The sequence below is a fragment of the Rhipicephalus sanguineus genome, chromosome 9, assembly GCF_013339695.2.
Source record: "Rhipicephalus sanguineus isolate Rsan-2018 chromosome 9, BIME_Rsan_1.4, whole genome shotgun sequence".
NCBI classification, from domain to species: Eukaryota; Metazoa; Arthropoda; class Arachnida; order Ixodida; family Ixodidae; genus Rhipicephalus; species Rhipicephalus sanguineus.
Genome location: NC_051184.2, coordinates 60,918,979 through 60,936,505, shown reverse-complemented (window position 1 = coordinate 60,936,505; position 17,527 = coordinate 60,918,979). Strand labels below are relative to the sequence as shown.

The 17,527-nt window shown below is 45.3% G+C and overlaps 1 protein-coding gene across 1 annotated transcript in view; it reads left to right on the top strand.

Moving 5' to 3' along the window:
- LOC119405229 (KICSTOR complex protein SZT2-like) overlaps positions 1-17,527 on the top strand; it is a 229,536-nt gene that overhangs the window by 19,006 nt on the left and 193,003 nt on the right. Inside the window, 3 exon segments of the mRNA XM_049419447.1 lie at positions 1,039-1,117; positions 1,838-1,935; positions 3,314-3,476. Coding sequence (XP_049275404.1) covers positions 1,039-1,117; positions 1,838-1,935; positions 3,314-3,476 — 340 coding nt within the window.

Below are 17,527 nucleotides of genomic sequence, written 5' to 3'. Positions count from 1 at the left end.
TCCATGGGTTTGCCTTTTAACCTTTTTGATACCTTATTACTTTTTCATTGCTTGAATGTACAGCAAGAGTTTCATGCCTTAGCATGTGAACTTGAACTTCACACTGGCATAAGAAAATATAAAGAGCGCAAGCAAGCTACTGCACTCTCAGATTAGATCGCTTGAATCAATTTAACCCTATTACTGCTGGGCTTTCTTGGGGGGGGGAGGGGGAGGGGGGAGGGGAGAGAGAGAAGGGGGAGGGAGGGGTGGTACCGCTGCAGACTCCCTGCCGGTTTTTTTTTTTTTGCATGTTAAATGCAGTCAGGAGATGTCAATATTTTATTGGGGATTATCTCATCAAATAAAAAGTTGCACTCATTACAAGCAAATCAACAATTGCATTCAGATGACAAGCAGTTAACTAATTAAAAAAATAGTTTGCCACTAATTCAGAAAGGCGGAGCCACTAATCAGGCACTTTATTTTTAGTCTGCATTCATCAAGAGCTCCTGAATTTTTTCATACGTCAAATAGCCTGCGCATATGGTACACGCCGACTGAGACGCTGGCGAAGAGATGCGAACTGACTCGGATTTAGACACTCCGTCTATTGTCAGAAATTTTGTTACAAGTTATATTTGTTTATATGTCCTCTCAGTAGACAGCGGGACACGGCCACATTATATTTTTTTTACAGGAGTTGTCTTGTGAAAACGATATTCTTGGGATTGGCAGGGCTCGCGTGTGTGTGTAGTCGCTCGAGCTGTCTCGGGATTGGCAGTGAGAGGGTTAACTGTCTTCCTGCTTCTGATACGTGCGCACTGGAATTAGTCATGCAAAAATAAAATTGCCTGTGCCACTCGAAATAGGTTCTTTAGGGAAAAGGCTATGTTATAAAACCAACCCATGGCTCCATAACACAAGATTTGGTTGATTTCGAGGTATTCTAGATAAAATCTTTGCTTTGTGTGTCCTAAAAACCAAAATTTAGTGTGGCCTCATTTCCATCTTAGCAGCTAGTAAATATATATATATTTTTTTTTATTCTTTGCACAGGATGCGCCTGGAAGAAGGCTTTCATTTTGCTCACTCAAGCTCGGGCATCTTGAACATGGCCCTGGAGATTGAAATGAAGGTAAGCCTTTAAACGCAGTTCTAATTTTCGCTTGAAACTTAAAAGACAGAAGGACTGGGCGTGTTGGTACAACGCGATTAAGAGATTGTGTTTGCAGTGTAGTTTACCAGCTACCCTTGTCCTGTGGAAAATATTACATTGGCCAAACCGGTCGTTGCTTAAATGATAGGTTTAAAGAACATTTGTATCACGTTGATTGGTCGAAACAAGGGTGGCTCCCTGCTCATTGTAGCACGTGCGGGCGCAGGTGAAGATTTTCTGATTGTAGCAAATTCACAAAATGCAGAGGTTGCGCAGAAATGATTATGATTGTGTCAGCACACCATCTGTCATGCTCATTGATAAAGATGTACTTAGGTTTGTTCACATGATGTACTTTTGCGATGTCATTGTGTTCCACCCATGGCTGTTGTACCAGTGTGCAACTGTACATAGAGTGAAGACTTTCCAAAGAAATAAATTGTTGAAAGTTCAGCACTCTGTGTCCTCTCTTCTGTCCCCTCTTGTTGTTAGCACTGATACGCACTCTTTTAACAATTATTTTCACACCTTGCGGCTTTACGTGAAACCGGCGCAGTCTTGTCATGATTACGGCATCCCATTTCTCAGCAGCTGCTCCGTACTTCATCCTTCATTTTTCCTCTCGTTATTAATTTATAATTAATAACAAGAGGGTTGGAGTTGTATTTCTGTCGTCGAATCTGTTTTCTTTCGTTGTAGAATACGGTGACTGGGGGCTCCTCCGAAGCCTCCCTGCTACCCTGCGTGGTGCAGTACATGCTGTTTCCTCCTCACTCAAACACCACGATTCGGGAGAGGTAAGTCTCTAGGGATGGGCAAATAGTAAACTTGCAGCTCAAAGTGAATTAGGGGCATGTAAGGATTCGGCCAAATAATTTGGAATCGAATGCTTCAGATAGCATATGTTGTGGGCTCAATATTCACAACATTCGTGCTTCATCCATACTTCGACATCATCGTGTGGGAGACCGGAGAAGATGGGTGGGCCCCGCCACCAAGCGGTGATGGTCCATGCACGGGCAGATGGTTGGGCTGGGATGCCGGATGGTCCGGACAGCGCTTCTTGGGCCAGGACAGCGGATAGGCGGAGCAAGCGGTGACCCGAACGAAGCTCTGGGGGAACTTGACGTCGTAGAGGACTTGGGGATCGAAAGCACCCTCCACCACTCTGAAAGACAGCAGCACAGTCGTGGTTGCGACACCTTTTATTCAGCGGAGCTGCCTGACCGGGACTCGGAACGAAGATGACGCTCCCAGTGATGATGATTATGTACAGGTGAAGAGGATGAAGGCCGAATGTTGTGAATTTTGTGCTCACGATACCACATTTTAAAAGGAAATTGAGGATTTTTATCATGACCCAACTGAATTACACATTATTTTTGAGAATTTGAACTAGGCTTGTGCGAGGGTCATTTTTTTTGTTTCACTTTTTTTTTGTTTCAAAGTGAATTCAAAGCACTTTAAATAGTACCAGAATTTGAATAGCAGCAGGGTGTAAGTTAAAGTGGTTGAATACTTTGCATGTTAAAATTTGTCACACTTAGCCCATATAATCCCCCAGAACATGCTTTTCAACATTTAAAAAAAATTAGTCCAAGTGGGGGTAATATGTTCCCTTAATTAATGCCTGTCTTCATGGCAGTGCAGATTTTTCCTGAATAGGCAGTGAGTGTAGTCAGGATGATGATAACGGTGATGATATTGTTACGATGGGGTGTGTTTATTTACGAATGAATAGATGAAAGGGACGAAGGGTTGCCGCGCCGACACTGAGTTGCTTCAAAGACAGACGTGCTTCGTTCTCCTCTTCCTTTGTCTTCGTTTTCGCTTCAGCGTAACAATATTATACGTGCGCTAGGGCAGCTGTTTTTAGGCCCTTTATACAGCCGAGTCACATGTAGACTTCGCAGTTCTGAACTTCATACTGAACTCGCCACAATCACCTGGGTGCTTTGGCCGTATCCGGCCCTTGCGCCAAGAACCACTACAGGTGAGGCTTACTCGTGAGGTGAATACTTCCAAAGCGTTGGTTCGGGCTAGATGGTAAATCGTGATTATTAGCTTTATAGCGCAGAACATACACAACAGACAATGTACATGTCATGTATCTGTCTATTGTGTGAGTTCTGTGTTATAAAACTAATAATTATGAATACATCTCGCTGCCTGTAGCCTCTCGGATGACGAGGACAACGAGATGGAGACGGCTGAGGCAGACGGCGAGCTGCAGTTGGTCACCGAGTGCTGGGTAGAACCGCAGTGTGGCGTCGTGGTCAACTGCCCCGTCTCCAGCTCCTACCTGGACGGAAAGCAGTACACCGAGATCCCAAAAGCCGTGAGTGATCCTCTTGACCCTCGTGTTCTTAGGGGGTTGGCTGCACAGAGGTTAGGCATGTCTTCGGTGGCTTATCAGATTGCGTTGTTGGACCTTACAAATGAGAGTGAGAAAAAAATGGAAAACTTTGCAGTTTCTGTAGCACGGTAACGCATAAATATATATCTTACACACGTTATCACATCTACATCTGTTGATGCTACAGAGAGATAACACAAACTCATCACAAAATGTTGTCATACTACGAGAGAACATCACGCGCAGGTGAATTCAAGTATGATAGCTTGCATGTATTTTGGGATGAAGTTGAGAGTTGGGACGGAAACCCGGTCTGGTAAAAGACATGAGGACAATCAAAATGGACAACTGACCACGAATGTTCACATTTTTAAAAGTAAGACGTTTCGGCTACCGCAAGGGAGCCCTGTTCACAATGAAAAATGAATACTCGAACAGTCCGGTTATGTACGTTTTAAAATATGATGCAGGCAACGTGTGCACAAATGTGGGAAGTTGCCGTCATTACAATTAAGCGTGTGTGCCGGTTGCATTCATTTCTTGCTTTTGTGTGAACATTCATGTTCGGTTGTCCATTTTAATTGCCCTCACATTTTGGGATGAGTTTGTTTTACCGCTCGCTTGCATTGACAGATGTAGATGTTATCATGCGTGTAAGATATACATTTGTGTGTTGCTGTAATACAGTGCAGACCACTTATAACGTAACCGCATAAAGTGCAGGACCGGTTACAATGCGGTCTTTTTCGACTCCCGTTTACCCTCCCATAGAACCCCATGTATACGCATACCGCTTATTGTGCAGTCCCCCAAGATGAAATACCGTATATAATGCGGTTGTGGAAAAATATTTCTGACAAACGCGGTAGCGAGTGCGGTTCTCAACGGAGGTTTCCTGTCAGGAAAAGCGTCGTCATTATCACGCTTGCTACAGATATCGTGTTTGCTACCTCGTCCACAAATTGAAAAGTTTTACGGCTTCATGACGCGAGCTTTCGCCTTTTCTGCCAGTGCGCGGACTTAAACGAGCTTGGTGGGCTTTTGTCGCTGTTGATCTCCCGGCTGCGAACACAAACTTCATATCACGTGCGCTGTTCTTGGGTTAGTGCTTGAGTGCGATCTTTTCGACGTCCGATCTTCATGTTGTCTTGGACAAACTTCCCACGATAACATGGTGAACCGCAGGCTAGGCCTAATCAGCGTTGGTTGCTTTTCGGTAGCGGTCGCGGGTGATGAAAGCTGCGGTTTGGTGCGGAATTAACGAAACTCTTTGCGATGGCTGCACTTGAAGGGAAGGGAATCATATCGTTAATGAAAACTAGGGCATGGTTGGCACATGCAACTCTCGAATGGTGGTTCCCGATTCGATTGCAATGTCTTGGACATTGGGTGCGCACCCATGAAATCGAACAATCGGTACCGTTCAGCACGCGAAATTTCGGTCGCGATTCGACATGGTTTCTGTGTAATGCGCATACCTCGAGGTGGCCTGAGGCGTAGTCGGCGAATTTCTACGATGGCACTTTGTTTTGTTTGCTTTTTTCCCCATTGTTCATTTCATTGGCAATGCGGGTCTTTGGCGGTTAATTTTTGAACATTCGGAAATTTAAATGGTTGTAAGCACCCCGAATAGCATGTGTCGATTATCGGACACGCGAGGCTACATGCTCAACACGTATTGTGCAAGTGCAGCCTTTGAAGAAGGTTGTTTTGGTTATAGTGCAGTACCGCTTATAGTGCAAAATTCGTGACTCCGGCGACTTATGTTATACTAAGCGGTCTATACTGTAAACTACAGTTGGAAGTCTGTACTTGGCCTTGTCGCTTCTATGTCTGCTGCATACGTCTTGCGCTGAATCTTTTAAATACGGAATACCAACTAGCCCTCTCCCACGCCTTGATTCTGTGGCACGAAACTTGTTTGCCATGGCAGCAGCAGGCTGTCACAGCGGGCATTGTTCTCAAGAACAACTTTTACCTGGCAATGCACACTGCCGTCTTCGTCAGCTGCAGTATTGCCTGCTGTGGCCTTTTAAACACGTGGCATGATGCCACCTTGCGCTTACTATCCGCCTCGTGCGCTGCTGCTTTCAGTTGTACTGGTGGCGCCACCAACGGCGAACGGTGGCGAAAGGTGGATACGCGCGGCTCATAGAAGCCGTGGGCAAAGCGCCCGTTACTCGCCGTTTTTCTATTCATTTTTCATTCTTGTTTGATATTTGTACTGCCGACGCTGCTCCACTAGACAACCATGCCGTCTGTTACGTCGATTGTTCTATATTATTTGTTTAAAATGACAGGCCCGCTTTTTATGCGTGCGCGCGATGCACTGCGTACGTTTCTTACGTGCATGTGTCCAAGTTGTTTGCGTGATCTGTTAACACATGTAGATGAAATAAAAACTGTTGCAGTACAAAACAGCATTCTTGTTTTATTGAACACCCTAAACAGTACAACAATGACTATTACGGCTGTATGCCTGCTTAAGAAACGCACGTAAGACACGCGTTTTTATCTTCGCCCAAAACTCGTAGCACTCAACTAGGCCAAGAAAACCAAAATCTAACTTGCTCAACGTTTTAACAGCCGTCACATAGCTGCATAATAATGCGTGAAAGTACTTTAGCAAATGACCAACAAACATTCACACAGCGTTTTTTTTTTGTTCACAGACCGCGTTAACCATATGAGAAAGATCTAACTGCATTACAATCACATATTTCGGAATATCTAATCACTTTCACCATTGAAGCCACAATCCTCTAACACATGCGCTTTAAATTGAGCATGGCATTACTCAGACGTATACAGTAAAAGCTCGTTAATTCGGATTTCTAGGGACCGGAAAAAATGTCCGAATTAACCGAATGTCCGAATTATCAAATGGCCGAAATAAACACAATAAATGCACGAGTTTTTTCAACATACCTTTACTTAAAGTAATCGCGGATGCTTGTCTGTTTTCGAGCAGAAATTTGCGCGGACACAATTTTTCTGAGCCCTTCAAGGTGCTCAGCAGCTCGCATGATGTCTGCAGTACCGCAAAAGTTTCACCCGTCATCCACGCTTTTCGGTTGGCACGGTAATCCACGGGAAGATTGTTGATGTTCTTGAAGCAGCGTGGCTTTTGAACCTTCCCGATAACGAGAAGCGGCAAGCGCTCTGTTCCCGTCACGTTGGGGGATTAGAAGTACGGTTACTCGTTCCTTGCTTCTTGCCGCCGATTGAAGGATCCTCTTTCATCACTCTTCATCACTTCTTGTCGGGAGAGCCCGTTATTCAGAGCACGCAAAATTTCTACTTTGGTGGTGAAGTCCTTGGCCTCGTACTTGGGCCGCTTCGCCGGCGTTGCCATCGGCGGAGAGTGCGGTCGCACGAGAAGTCAGCACAAAAGCACCAGCAACGATCAAGCTAAAGGAGCCGTACTGAAACGTTCCTCGATAAATCGGCGATCAACGATGCAGCACACCAACGGGAACAAAGCAACAAAACCCACACGCGAAAAAAAGGCGTTCAACCAGTCTCAATCCAAGCCAAGTCGATAATTGATGTCCATGGCGATGCTGCGTTTGAGCTTCACTTTTGTTCCGAATTGTTCTTTTTTCGTTTTCGAGCCTCGCCAGCGGCCCTAAAGTCGCCGAATTATCCGATTTGCGGTCAAATCTGTCCGAAATAACGAGCGCCCAGTCTCATAGAGTGATGCGTATATTTACAGGGACCAGATGACGTGTCCGAATTAACCGATTTTCCGAATTAACGAGAGTCGAATTAACGAGCTTTTACTGCACGCGTGGCATTACTCAGATTTATACAGGAAATGCGCACGCGTGTAATGTATCTCGTATGCTAGATTCTCCTTTGGTACTTGCAGCTCAACATAAAATGCGATTCTAGAGGTAATGTTCGTGGAGTAGTGAGCATATAGAAGGGCAACTACTTACAGCTTCACTTAACTTTGCAAAAACGGTATTCCAATTGCAATTCAATATTAACCGACGCAACAACGATAACAACACACTTGTTGCACACAGGCGTACCAGGTTGACGCGCGAGGCCAAGCGCGGTATTTTAAGTGTAGCACAATCGTGCGCGTACAGTACGCTAGAATATCCTGGCACAATGTCGTCAAGCTTGCAGTCACTTCAGCGGTTCCCACGATGTAGCACCAGTTGACGTCCTCGCGTCATCAAACTGCTACGACGCCGAGAACTACACACACAGCTGACTTGGAAAAACGCGGTCTTGCAGAAGGCCATCTTGTCCAGCAACCAACGGACAAAAGTGCACAGCTGAGGCGTCTGAAACATTGCTGTTGATGAGATGGCAGCTGAACGAAATCAGGGCTCATCGTCCGACGTGTGGCCACCGCCTTAACACAATATTAACGTTGCAACGTTCAAGGAAGACGCGACGAAAGCGACGAGCCCAGCCGGTCTTGTCGGGTGCGCTACTGCACAGTGCAGAGCGCGCGCTCTCACGGCCACCGAAAGAAATAAAAGAAAGTGGAGAAAGGAGTTAGCTTGGAGCATGGCCAGTCGGTGGAAGCAAGAGGACGTGTTGCGTCGTCGGTGTGGCGTATTGTCGAGAGATGGCGCTAGTTTGTTTTTGCGCAACGGAATCGCAAACTTCATTGAAAATGCATGGGATCCTATGGGGGTTTGTGAGAGGGTACAACCGCCTGAGCCGAGCGGTGGCGCCACCATACCGATGCACGAGGCCGATTGCCAATAACTAATGTAGCGTGGTAGCCCATTGGCTGTCGCATCTGGCTCCCAAACAAAGATTGTCGCATGAAGCCGAGTTTTGAATCTTGGTGATGGGCAGTGCACAAGTTTCTATTTGACTATACCGTATTTTCTCGCACGTAATTCTCACAAAAGCCACAGAAAATTGGGAGCTTGTGAAGTCTGAAGAGAGAGCACCGCTCTCAGAACACACGGACATAGTTCATACTGTCGGGCCACAACCACGTGTTGTTGCCCGACAGAAACTAAACACTGCTTTTACATCAACGAGCTTGCCAGCCAAATCTAATACACAACTAGTAATGCTCTAAGTAACCTTATAGGCTTCCCAAGCAACGCTTAGCGGCGCTGCTGCTCTTGACAGGCAGCGCCATCTCTGGCAGAAAAAGAGAAACTGGGGTGTAAGCAGCGAGCGTTTTCCCTTCTCTCCACCGTGTTGCCGCTCGCTTCTGTGCACGTGCAGAGCTCAGGCGCTGCGCCGTGCTCCCGACCGGGCTGCAGAAATTAGGTGCCTTTTCCTCTCCAAACCACTACCACCACCACGTGCAGAGCTCTCGCGGTGCCTCACAATGTACTGCCTGCAATGCGGGTTCAAAAAGATCTCACAGCTGGATAGGCACCTCCGAAAAGCGAACTTGATAAAAGGAGAAAGGCTCGTCAATCACGTTAACGGTGAAGAGCAGATGATCGACGACAGCGACGCCCGACTCAAAGCGAAATGCATTTCCCAAGTCGCGATTACACCGTGTAGGACTTATACCTCGATGTAAGTCTCATTCTGTCATGTTAAAGATGAATAATGGTCCACATGCACTCCGAAACGAAGTCGTACATGCTATGGATGTTCTGCGGTGTGGACTACGAATCATATGATTGTTGTTTTGAAATGGCATGCTTCACAGTAGCAGCCGTGTACTTTCGTGAACAAACGTTTGCGGCGTGCGAAAAAAAAAATTACACGGCCATGGCCTTGTTTCCTGAGAAGGTTAGAGTCAAGTCCTCCGTGCCGCTGGAGAATCACCAGCCGATTAAGACACGAGGCAGCTAGCTGAGCTTTAACCACTGTGAAGCAAGATGAACTGCGCGCCTCGTTTTTTCGGCTCTAGTGTCATGCTTGCAGTCTCTTTTTATATTGACTTGACAGGCGTATAAAACCTGCTGCGCAAACGCGGCTACAAAATCGCACAAAGTCAGAAGGTGATAGAAGGTTACTTCAAGGTTGCAATTGCAAAGCATGTATTAAGTGCCAGTTGTATTTAGCGGCTTAAATATATATCACACTAATAAAGTGACAAAAACAAAGCAAACCTGCAGAATGATGTCAAAGCATGCTGAAAATGCACGGACGTCCGTTCCGGCGTGATAAAGCAGCCTTCCCGACGCGTGAATTGCAGGCTCCGAACTTCTGACAATGTGCAGAGTTCAGTTGAATTCAACCAACCGCGCAACGCTAACGGTATAGCGCGAGTGTGAACGTTCAACAACGACGGGTAGGTCTCACGAACACGGGGAATCAAAACACAGTTGTTTAACGTACAACCGTAACTGGACTTTCACAATGCGAGAAGACAGTGTGTAATCATTACTGTAGTCGCTGCGTGCATGCGCCGCGTTACTTACCTATTCATGTAGTCGAAACGAACGAAAGCGATGAACTCAAACAACCAAAATAGAAGGCGAGACAGCGCTGTCAGCTATCCACGCTTGCCGCCTTTATTTCTCGTGCGACACGACCAGGAAACAATACAGTTTCACACGTAAATCGCGTGCCTTGGTGTTGTCTGCACTGTTGTTGCAGCCCACGACACAGGAATACTTCGGACCTCACGTCCACTTTCGTGGGGTCGCTTCTGCCATCGCGGAAATGCGCAGTTTCGCACAGCAAGCCTCTCGGTTCAACGTGCCGAGCTGACCCAGTCACCTGCACCGACAGAAGGACGCGTGCGCATGTGCGCTACTGCTACCGTGAAAGGGGCTGAGTCGGCCGCGCTAAGGTTCAGAGCTTTCCGACAGAGCCGCAGCGCGGCGCTGTCGTCGCGCCGCAAACTTGAGCTTGGGTTCCCTATACAATGCCAATGCAACAGACAGAAAACGTAACACACAAAATGTACCGCGAATGCGGCGTCGCCGACGTTTGACTCACCACGAGGGGTCTGCGGGAAATTAGCTGCGGTGTCGTCCCCACAGACCCGCCGTGGGAGACGTCCGCCTGCGCGCGCTGCCAAACCACAAAGATACTCGCCGCTGTTTTCTGTGCGCTGGTCTATCCTTGCCAACAGGGCAGGGCCCCACCGCACCACCTTACTCCGCACGATCGCAGCGCCACCTCTCATTCGGTGGCTGTTAAACCTAACTGTGGCTAATCTGCGAGACGCACGTGCGCCATGAGGTGCAGACGACTCAACAGGGGGTGATAGCACCCCCACAAGCTCAAGTCAAGGTGCGAGTTATATATGCAAATTTTTATTTGCAAGGTGTTGTCTTCATGGCAGTGCTTCGCAGCAATGTAAAAGGTGGCAGCAGTATATGAAACTAGAACCGATTGAAAATAAAGTGTTTACAATCTTCGAGCATAGCTAGTGTAGTAGTCACTTCTGTGAAGTTGTAACATTAATTTGTGAGGTTTAAATGTGCAGGGAATATGTGGCAGTCTGTTTTTTTTTTTCTTCCCCCAAATTTTCTTTGTGTGGTGGCTGGATATGCAGGACATGTGCAGTGGTAGGTTATGCACAAGCAAACATGGTATACTCTGTACCTTTTGTCAGCATTCTTGTGTACGTCTTGACGTGTGCTACACCACCAATAATGAAACCATTCTAGATCATGTACTGTTGTACTCGTGTACTGATGTACTGAGCAGGTTCGTGTGGTTTTAAAATACTCATTAGCCGATTATGTGTACACGGGCATGTTATTGGGATTTATTTAGCTATGCATGACAGAGGGGCAGTTACTGAACTGCCTTTTGAATAAAAGTTGTATGCTATAACAGGTGTCTTTTTAAGATATTAACATAATTAAAAAAGAAATGAACTGCAGCATATAATTTCAATACACTTATTCTGCTGGATTACCCGAAGTTATGGACATTGCTTGCACGAGAAATCAAAATGAACAATTGACGAACTAAGAAAATGTTACTTATAAACTTTTCTAACCAGTCACGTTAGGGTGCATATTGAACTTTACACATTGAAACCAGGGAGTCCTTAAGGCATGTAGCCCTTTAAAAAGAATTTTTATACCCGCACTAGTTTTTAGATGAACATAATCAAAGTTGTGGTGAAAATGCATTCTTGTTCCAAGAAATGCTCTTACAACAAAAACGTTTTTCTAACACCTAACCTAGAAAATAACTGCAACACGAAGGTATTGTGTCACACGTTGTGAGAAAGCACATCTCGGAAAGTGGTGCCATCCTCATTATTCGTGCCCAGTGGATGGGCTTTTTCTACTTACGGGCTACAGTTTGTTAATTGCGGCGCATGCTGTAGTGTGATTAATGTAAACATTAATAAGCAGCTTTTTGCACTAGTATTGAGGTGATTACGCGTTTCAATTTCTTGTGAAAATAATGCCTGCCTCTTAGATTAATTCCCGTTGAACGAGTAGAACATTGCATTGTTACGTTGCATGCAACAAGCAATTTAAAAATTTTCTCTTCATGTTAAAAATAAGGCACCCCGTATGAGCACCTTATCTGGGACTGCAGTGCTTGCAACCAACGAGGTCTCCGATAACGACACAATAACTATCACTGTCCTCAGCAGCGTAATGCAGCATATGGTCAGATAAATGGCAGGCAATGAAAAGCTGGCTTCTCTAATTATTAACTCTTTGCGACACGCATTATGGTCGACTTCATGCGATTTACATAATTGATGCCAAAGTTCTGGCGACCATATTTAAAGCAAGTGGAGGTGTTATATTTAATTAGTGCATTTTACAGTGATTCATTGTAATTACTACATAAATACTTATCTGATTATTGTACAGTCGGTCATGCTATACTTCATCATGAACTTAAATTCAGCAACCCACTCAAATTACATGGGATAGTTATCTGCTGGCAGCGAGCATTTCAAAAAACGTAAAAAAAAAATATTTTGAAATTCCTGCTGAAATGCCCCACTTCCAACGTCTCGTTAAACGCAGCACTGTATTCACCAAAGCGATCGTGTGTCACAAAATATTGCAACCAGAAGCGATATAAAGGAACTTTAGGCAACAATAATATACTTAATTTACCATTAGCTCAGTGGTTGCGGTCTCTTCCTTACCTATTGTGCACAGAAATGGCAAATGCAACTTGCATCTCCAAATGAGGACACCGTTTTGCAAAGGGCTAACAACACATCTCTCTGTGTACTCTCGTACAGAATTACCCCCATTACGTCAAACTCTGATATCTTGAAGTATCGTTGAAGTCAAAATTTCCTCCTCTCTACGTGTCAACGCCATGCGTTTTTCACCCCTTATCTCAAAAAGGTTTTGTCTTCGACTCCGGTTATCATGAAATTTCGACCGCAAGGGTCACTACCCAGAGGTTTCTATACTTGACGGAAAGGGGTTATATTGCCAAGAAGCGAAAATGAAATTCTGCAAGCAGGTCGATTTCAAATTAAATGATATCAATGAATCCCAGCAGATGCCTTTTGATTGCACCTAGCTGCACCATATGGCAAAATGTTTCACGAGCGTTGCTCCCAGTGAGGCGTGCCTCCACACTTTACATTGCACCGACCGAGGTCATGTCAGAGATAACTGTTTGTGCAGAGCCGTTATTTTTTTGCCCCACGAACGAGTGTAAAACGTGAGACACGACTTCCGCCAGACTTTGCAGTGCGTCGGGCGCCTTATCTATACATTCTTTTGCCCCGTTGTGCACGAGTTGCCTAGGTAACAAGGCAGTGCCAGGTACAGCCACTTTTCGCACGTGGGCAGCGAGTGAGGGGACGACATTGCTAGCCGAACCAGGCCAATGGGCTTCCTCTTATTCTTTTCTTCTTCTGCCTATCACCACTTGTGCACGTTCGCCAGTTGCCAGCTCAGAATAGCACAGCATCAGCTGTTGTCACAGTGCCTGTACGCAAATGTAGGCAAGCCAGTGCTTCGTTTACTTTCGAGTGCACCTGTACTCTAAGCCTATGTGCTGCCAGCCACTGAAGTTAGTCGACGAGGCAGTAGGCGCACTCGCAGTTGCGATAGGTACGGCAACGCCCTGTTACCACGTCCTCAGCATCGAGGCTCTGTGAACACCACTGGTCGCGCAGGCCAATCTGTTACACTAGACATTACACTTCTTGGCCGCTCATGTTCCTAGTTGTCCGCGAAGGTTGTGGCTTTGAAAACCCTTTTGCTTCGTACTCTTCCTGCAGTAAATCATAGACAAGGTTTCGCTCATGGGCATATGTTAAAGGCGAGACAGTTGCTCTCGTTCGCAGATCAGTTTTGGTTTTCTAGATGCAAATGCTGCACACAGTGTGGCTGTCAATTTTTTCATGTTTCGTGCAATGCAGGTCAGGGGAAAATGTGCTCTCACTTTACACCTTTCCTCCTTTGTGTAGATTTTGAGTTTCAGCCAAAACGTCCAAGTCTCAAAAGGGATTTATGCACACGTAGATTCGACGATTACCGGGAAAGGCGACATGGAAAACTCCAAAGCAAGGCGCGAGCTCGCTAACTTTCGCACTAATTTAATGCGATAGCATTACAGGGATCATTAAAGGGCGCTAGGTGTTGTGGGCTGTCATCAGAAACGTCTGGAGAAGAGAGAGGGAGGTGAAGGGGAAAAAAAGTAGGTCAACAGGCGATGAGAAGGCAGATGGATGTGACTACATCAACCTCGTGAGACATCACGACACAGCCTCCTCAACTTGACAAGTTGAGGAGGCTGTGAGGAGTTTTCCTAGTCATGTTGCCAAGGACGTCACTTTTGCAACAGGGCAGTTATGTCTGAAGAGGAAGTGATCGTTTCCATGGTGAAAAGATGGCGTTATCAGGCTGAAGTATTGTGCAGGCGTCAGGCTGCAAAAATCCATTAGCAGTGTTCCGATTGCTTGGAAGCCACTAGGGCATCAAAGATGCATCATTTGGAAGAAGCGATGGCAGTAGATTGTGAAGGATGTGAAAAGGCCACTAAATTAAAAGAGATCACATAATTTCAAGCTTTCCATCCAGTACGTAGTACTTAAATCTTTAGTTTGTAGAAAACAACTCCTGTCAATCCTGCAATGTTTGATAGAAAATGATTCCCACAGGAAATTTTACCATTTGTTATGAATGATGCTGTAACATACTACTCGTGAGGAAACTGTCTGAGATAATCTTTTAGCAGAATTCTCACAGAAAATGTATCATAGTTTTCTACATGGAAATTATAAGGTTTATTCAACGAGAATACTTGGTCGGAGATCATTGGTTCCACTTGTCACAGCTCATAACATGAAGATACTGGACTCCCCCCTCCCCTAACTTCTATAAGTCTACGTCAAATCTGGCTCCTCTGTAGGGTAATGGTATTGGCTTAATTTATGTTTTTTTATTTTATTGTAAATGTACATTCTTCAGGAAAGAAATTGGTAGGCATCCTCCCGTGGTGTGATTTGCTTTTCACTCAGTGCTGCATATTCCGGCTAAATTGATACAAGAACCAGCTGTGCCACCAGAAAACCATTCATGCTGCGACTCTAGCTGTAGGGCCTTTGTGACTACAATATACAATCAACCACCACTGTAAGAATCCAAACACAAGATTGCATTCTAACGGTGGTTGCTGACAGCGCTCGCATTCTTAGGTCAAGTTTATGTCGAAGAACACCAGGGGGTTGAAATTATCTCGGAGCACCCGATTAAAACATCCCACGCAACCTGTCTCTTGTTTCGGGATGCCTGATTTGTTTTTATATGCGAGAGCATACCTTAGCATACCCTGCTGCGATTTCTCTGAAGCAGTGGACGATGTACATTGACCACTGGCAGGTGTGCTGACCCTCCCGTACTCACTCGCATATTAGCAGCAGCATACTGTATTTACTCACATGCTTTTAGCACTGGTTAACTGACTTCTGTTGGCTAAATTACGGCTAGTGTTGACTAAAAGGCACTAATGTTGGCTGAATGATTGCGAGTGTCCACGATTGTTCGTAAATGTAGTCTTTCCAATTTGGCAATAGGAACAGTGTCATCATTCAGTGTAATCCACGTTGTCTTTTGCTGGACACTATATATAGGTCGACTACTTTTACAATAAAGTCAGTTGTGAGTCTGCGCTCGTCTGTCTCTTTTGTTCCTTCTTTGTGTCCCGTCTGCCGCGCAGTTTGCTAGAAGATGAAACCTTACCAACTCGCCCAGCTTTCGACGCTTGTTACACTTAATCCAATGATGCTGCTGCATATATATGCACAGCGCCAACCTTTATATGTTTGCGTAAAACATTTTTTAGAAGCATATTTTAGATGACCTACATTGAAACAATGTTGAAAGATGCAAGTTGTGCCCGTCAATAGGATCCACTCTTAACATTCAGGTCCGACGGTGTGGACGGCTTTCCTTTTTTTCATCGTGTGCTGCTTGAATATTGCCCTCTTTTGCGTTTCTTGACCACGTGCTCGAGGCCGCTAGGCCAAACTGATACTCGTGGCATGCCCCGTTTTATCAAGGACCGCCCCATGCTTCGTGTGCAACATCGCTCAAGTTGTTCTGGGAAAACACTTGTGCAGCGGTCGCCGATAGATTGTGCGCTCGGGAACGGCGCCCTTATCTCAGAATTGTTCTTGCGCGACGACGCTGCTCCGGGGCGGCTCACGCCAAGAAAACGGCGCTCGCCTATTTCTGATCTCTCGGACGTCACACACTTTGCACGAGAGATCCTTTTGAGGTTCAGGTACCTTTGCACCTAGATCCGTTTCACGGTAGGGTTGAAGTGGTGCTCAAGGTAGACTCTCAGTGCAATGCCTAAGTTGTACGTTGAAAGAAATGAGACGCTGAGATTTGTGTCTTCTTCTTGTACGTCTGGATGGTTTTCATTTCAATGAATTTTCTAATATTCCCGCTCTTCAAGGTACAACACTGCAGTCGTGAACAAACTTTAGAATTAATTTGTAAACTTCACGTAGGCTGTTGTATGTACATGAATGTATCAGATGCAGTGCAAACAATTGCAATGCCAGGTCTCTTGATTAGTAGAAGAATTTAGCAGTAGTTTTGCAGGCATTGTAGCTGTCTTGTAACAAAAGTGCAGGGATATTAATTATGCACTGCAGTTTGACATATGTACAAATTAACTGATTAATAGATATTTCATACGAATGGTTAATGTAGGTTTTCTTTTGCATTAATAGAAATATTTTATTGGCAGGTACAAAGGTAATGAAAATAGAGTGCAAGACAACTGAAAGATTTCGAAATTGCTTGTGCCTGTCATTGCAGCGTTAGCTCATCAGCATTGCTATTGGCTCTGTTAATATGATATGATATGATATGATATTGTGCTTTTTGAGCTGGTGATGAAGAAGCCAATAAATGATTGATACTGCTTTGCATTTCAAAGCTGCATGTGGCCTCTTTATAAATTCCACAGGGGATGTCTGCAAGCCAGCGTAGAAAGAACTGGGATTTGGCACTCTGCATTAGTGCATTAATGATAAACTGTTATTGGGATTCATCCCCATTGGAAATGAAACCATTAACCGTGTGCTGAACATTGCAACATTGTGGCCATCAAACCAATGTGAAACCATGCAAACCAGTGGCAATTTGCTCAAATTAGTGCCGTCTTAAATTTGCACACTCCTGAAGTCTTAAATTCACTCTCTGAAACAAGGCTTCAAAGTACTGTTCTAGCAATTTAAAGTAGTTTCTTGCTTTTTGTTTTTGTCGGAGCTGTGGTCGTGGAGACTATGCCGTCATAAATGTTACAGCTGTTTCTCTAGGGATGTGCACAGAATTTCATTACTGGCTGTCAAATGGTCACTTGCACCTTTCTCACTATGCAAGGCCGGATGTTTGAAAAAGCAAAGCAGCACTGTTGTGTGCAGTGGTGCAGTCACTCATTGTTTAGCGCTTCTGAGACTGTCGGGACACAACCGCTTCGCAGCATTGCATGGCTGACAGGGAGACCTGAAAGGGCTGGGAAGCACAGAAACGTGCACGCTCACAAAAGCAGCTTCGTGCACTTCCACACATTTAGGATTACCATATTACAAAAATATAGATCTGTGGCCCACACCACAGGTCTCTCCTACACTTGATGCAGGGAACTGAACTGCACTATCATGTGCAACGTGT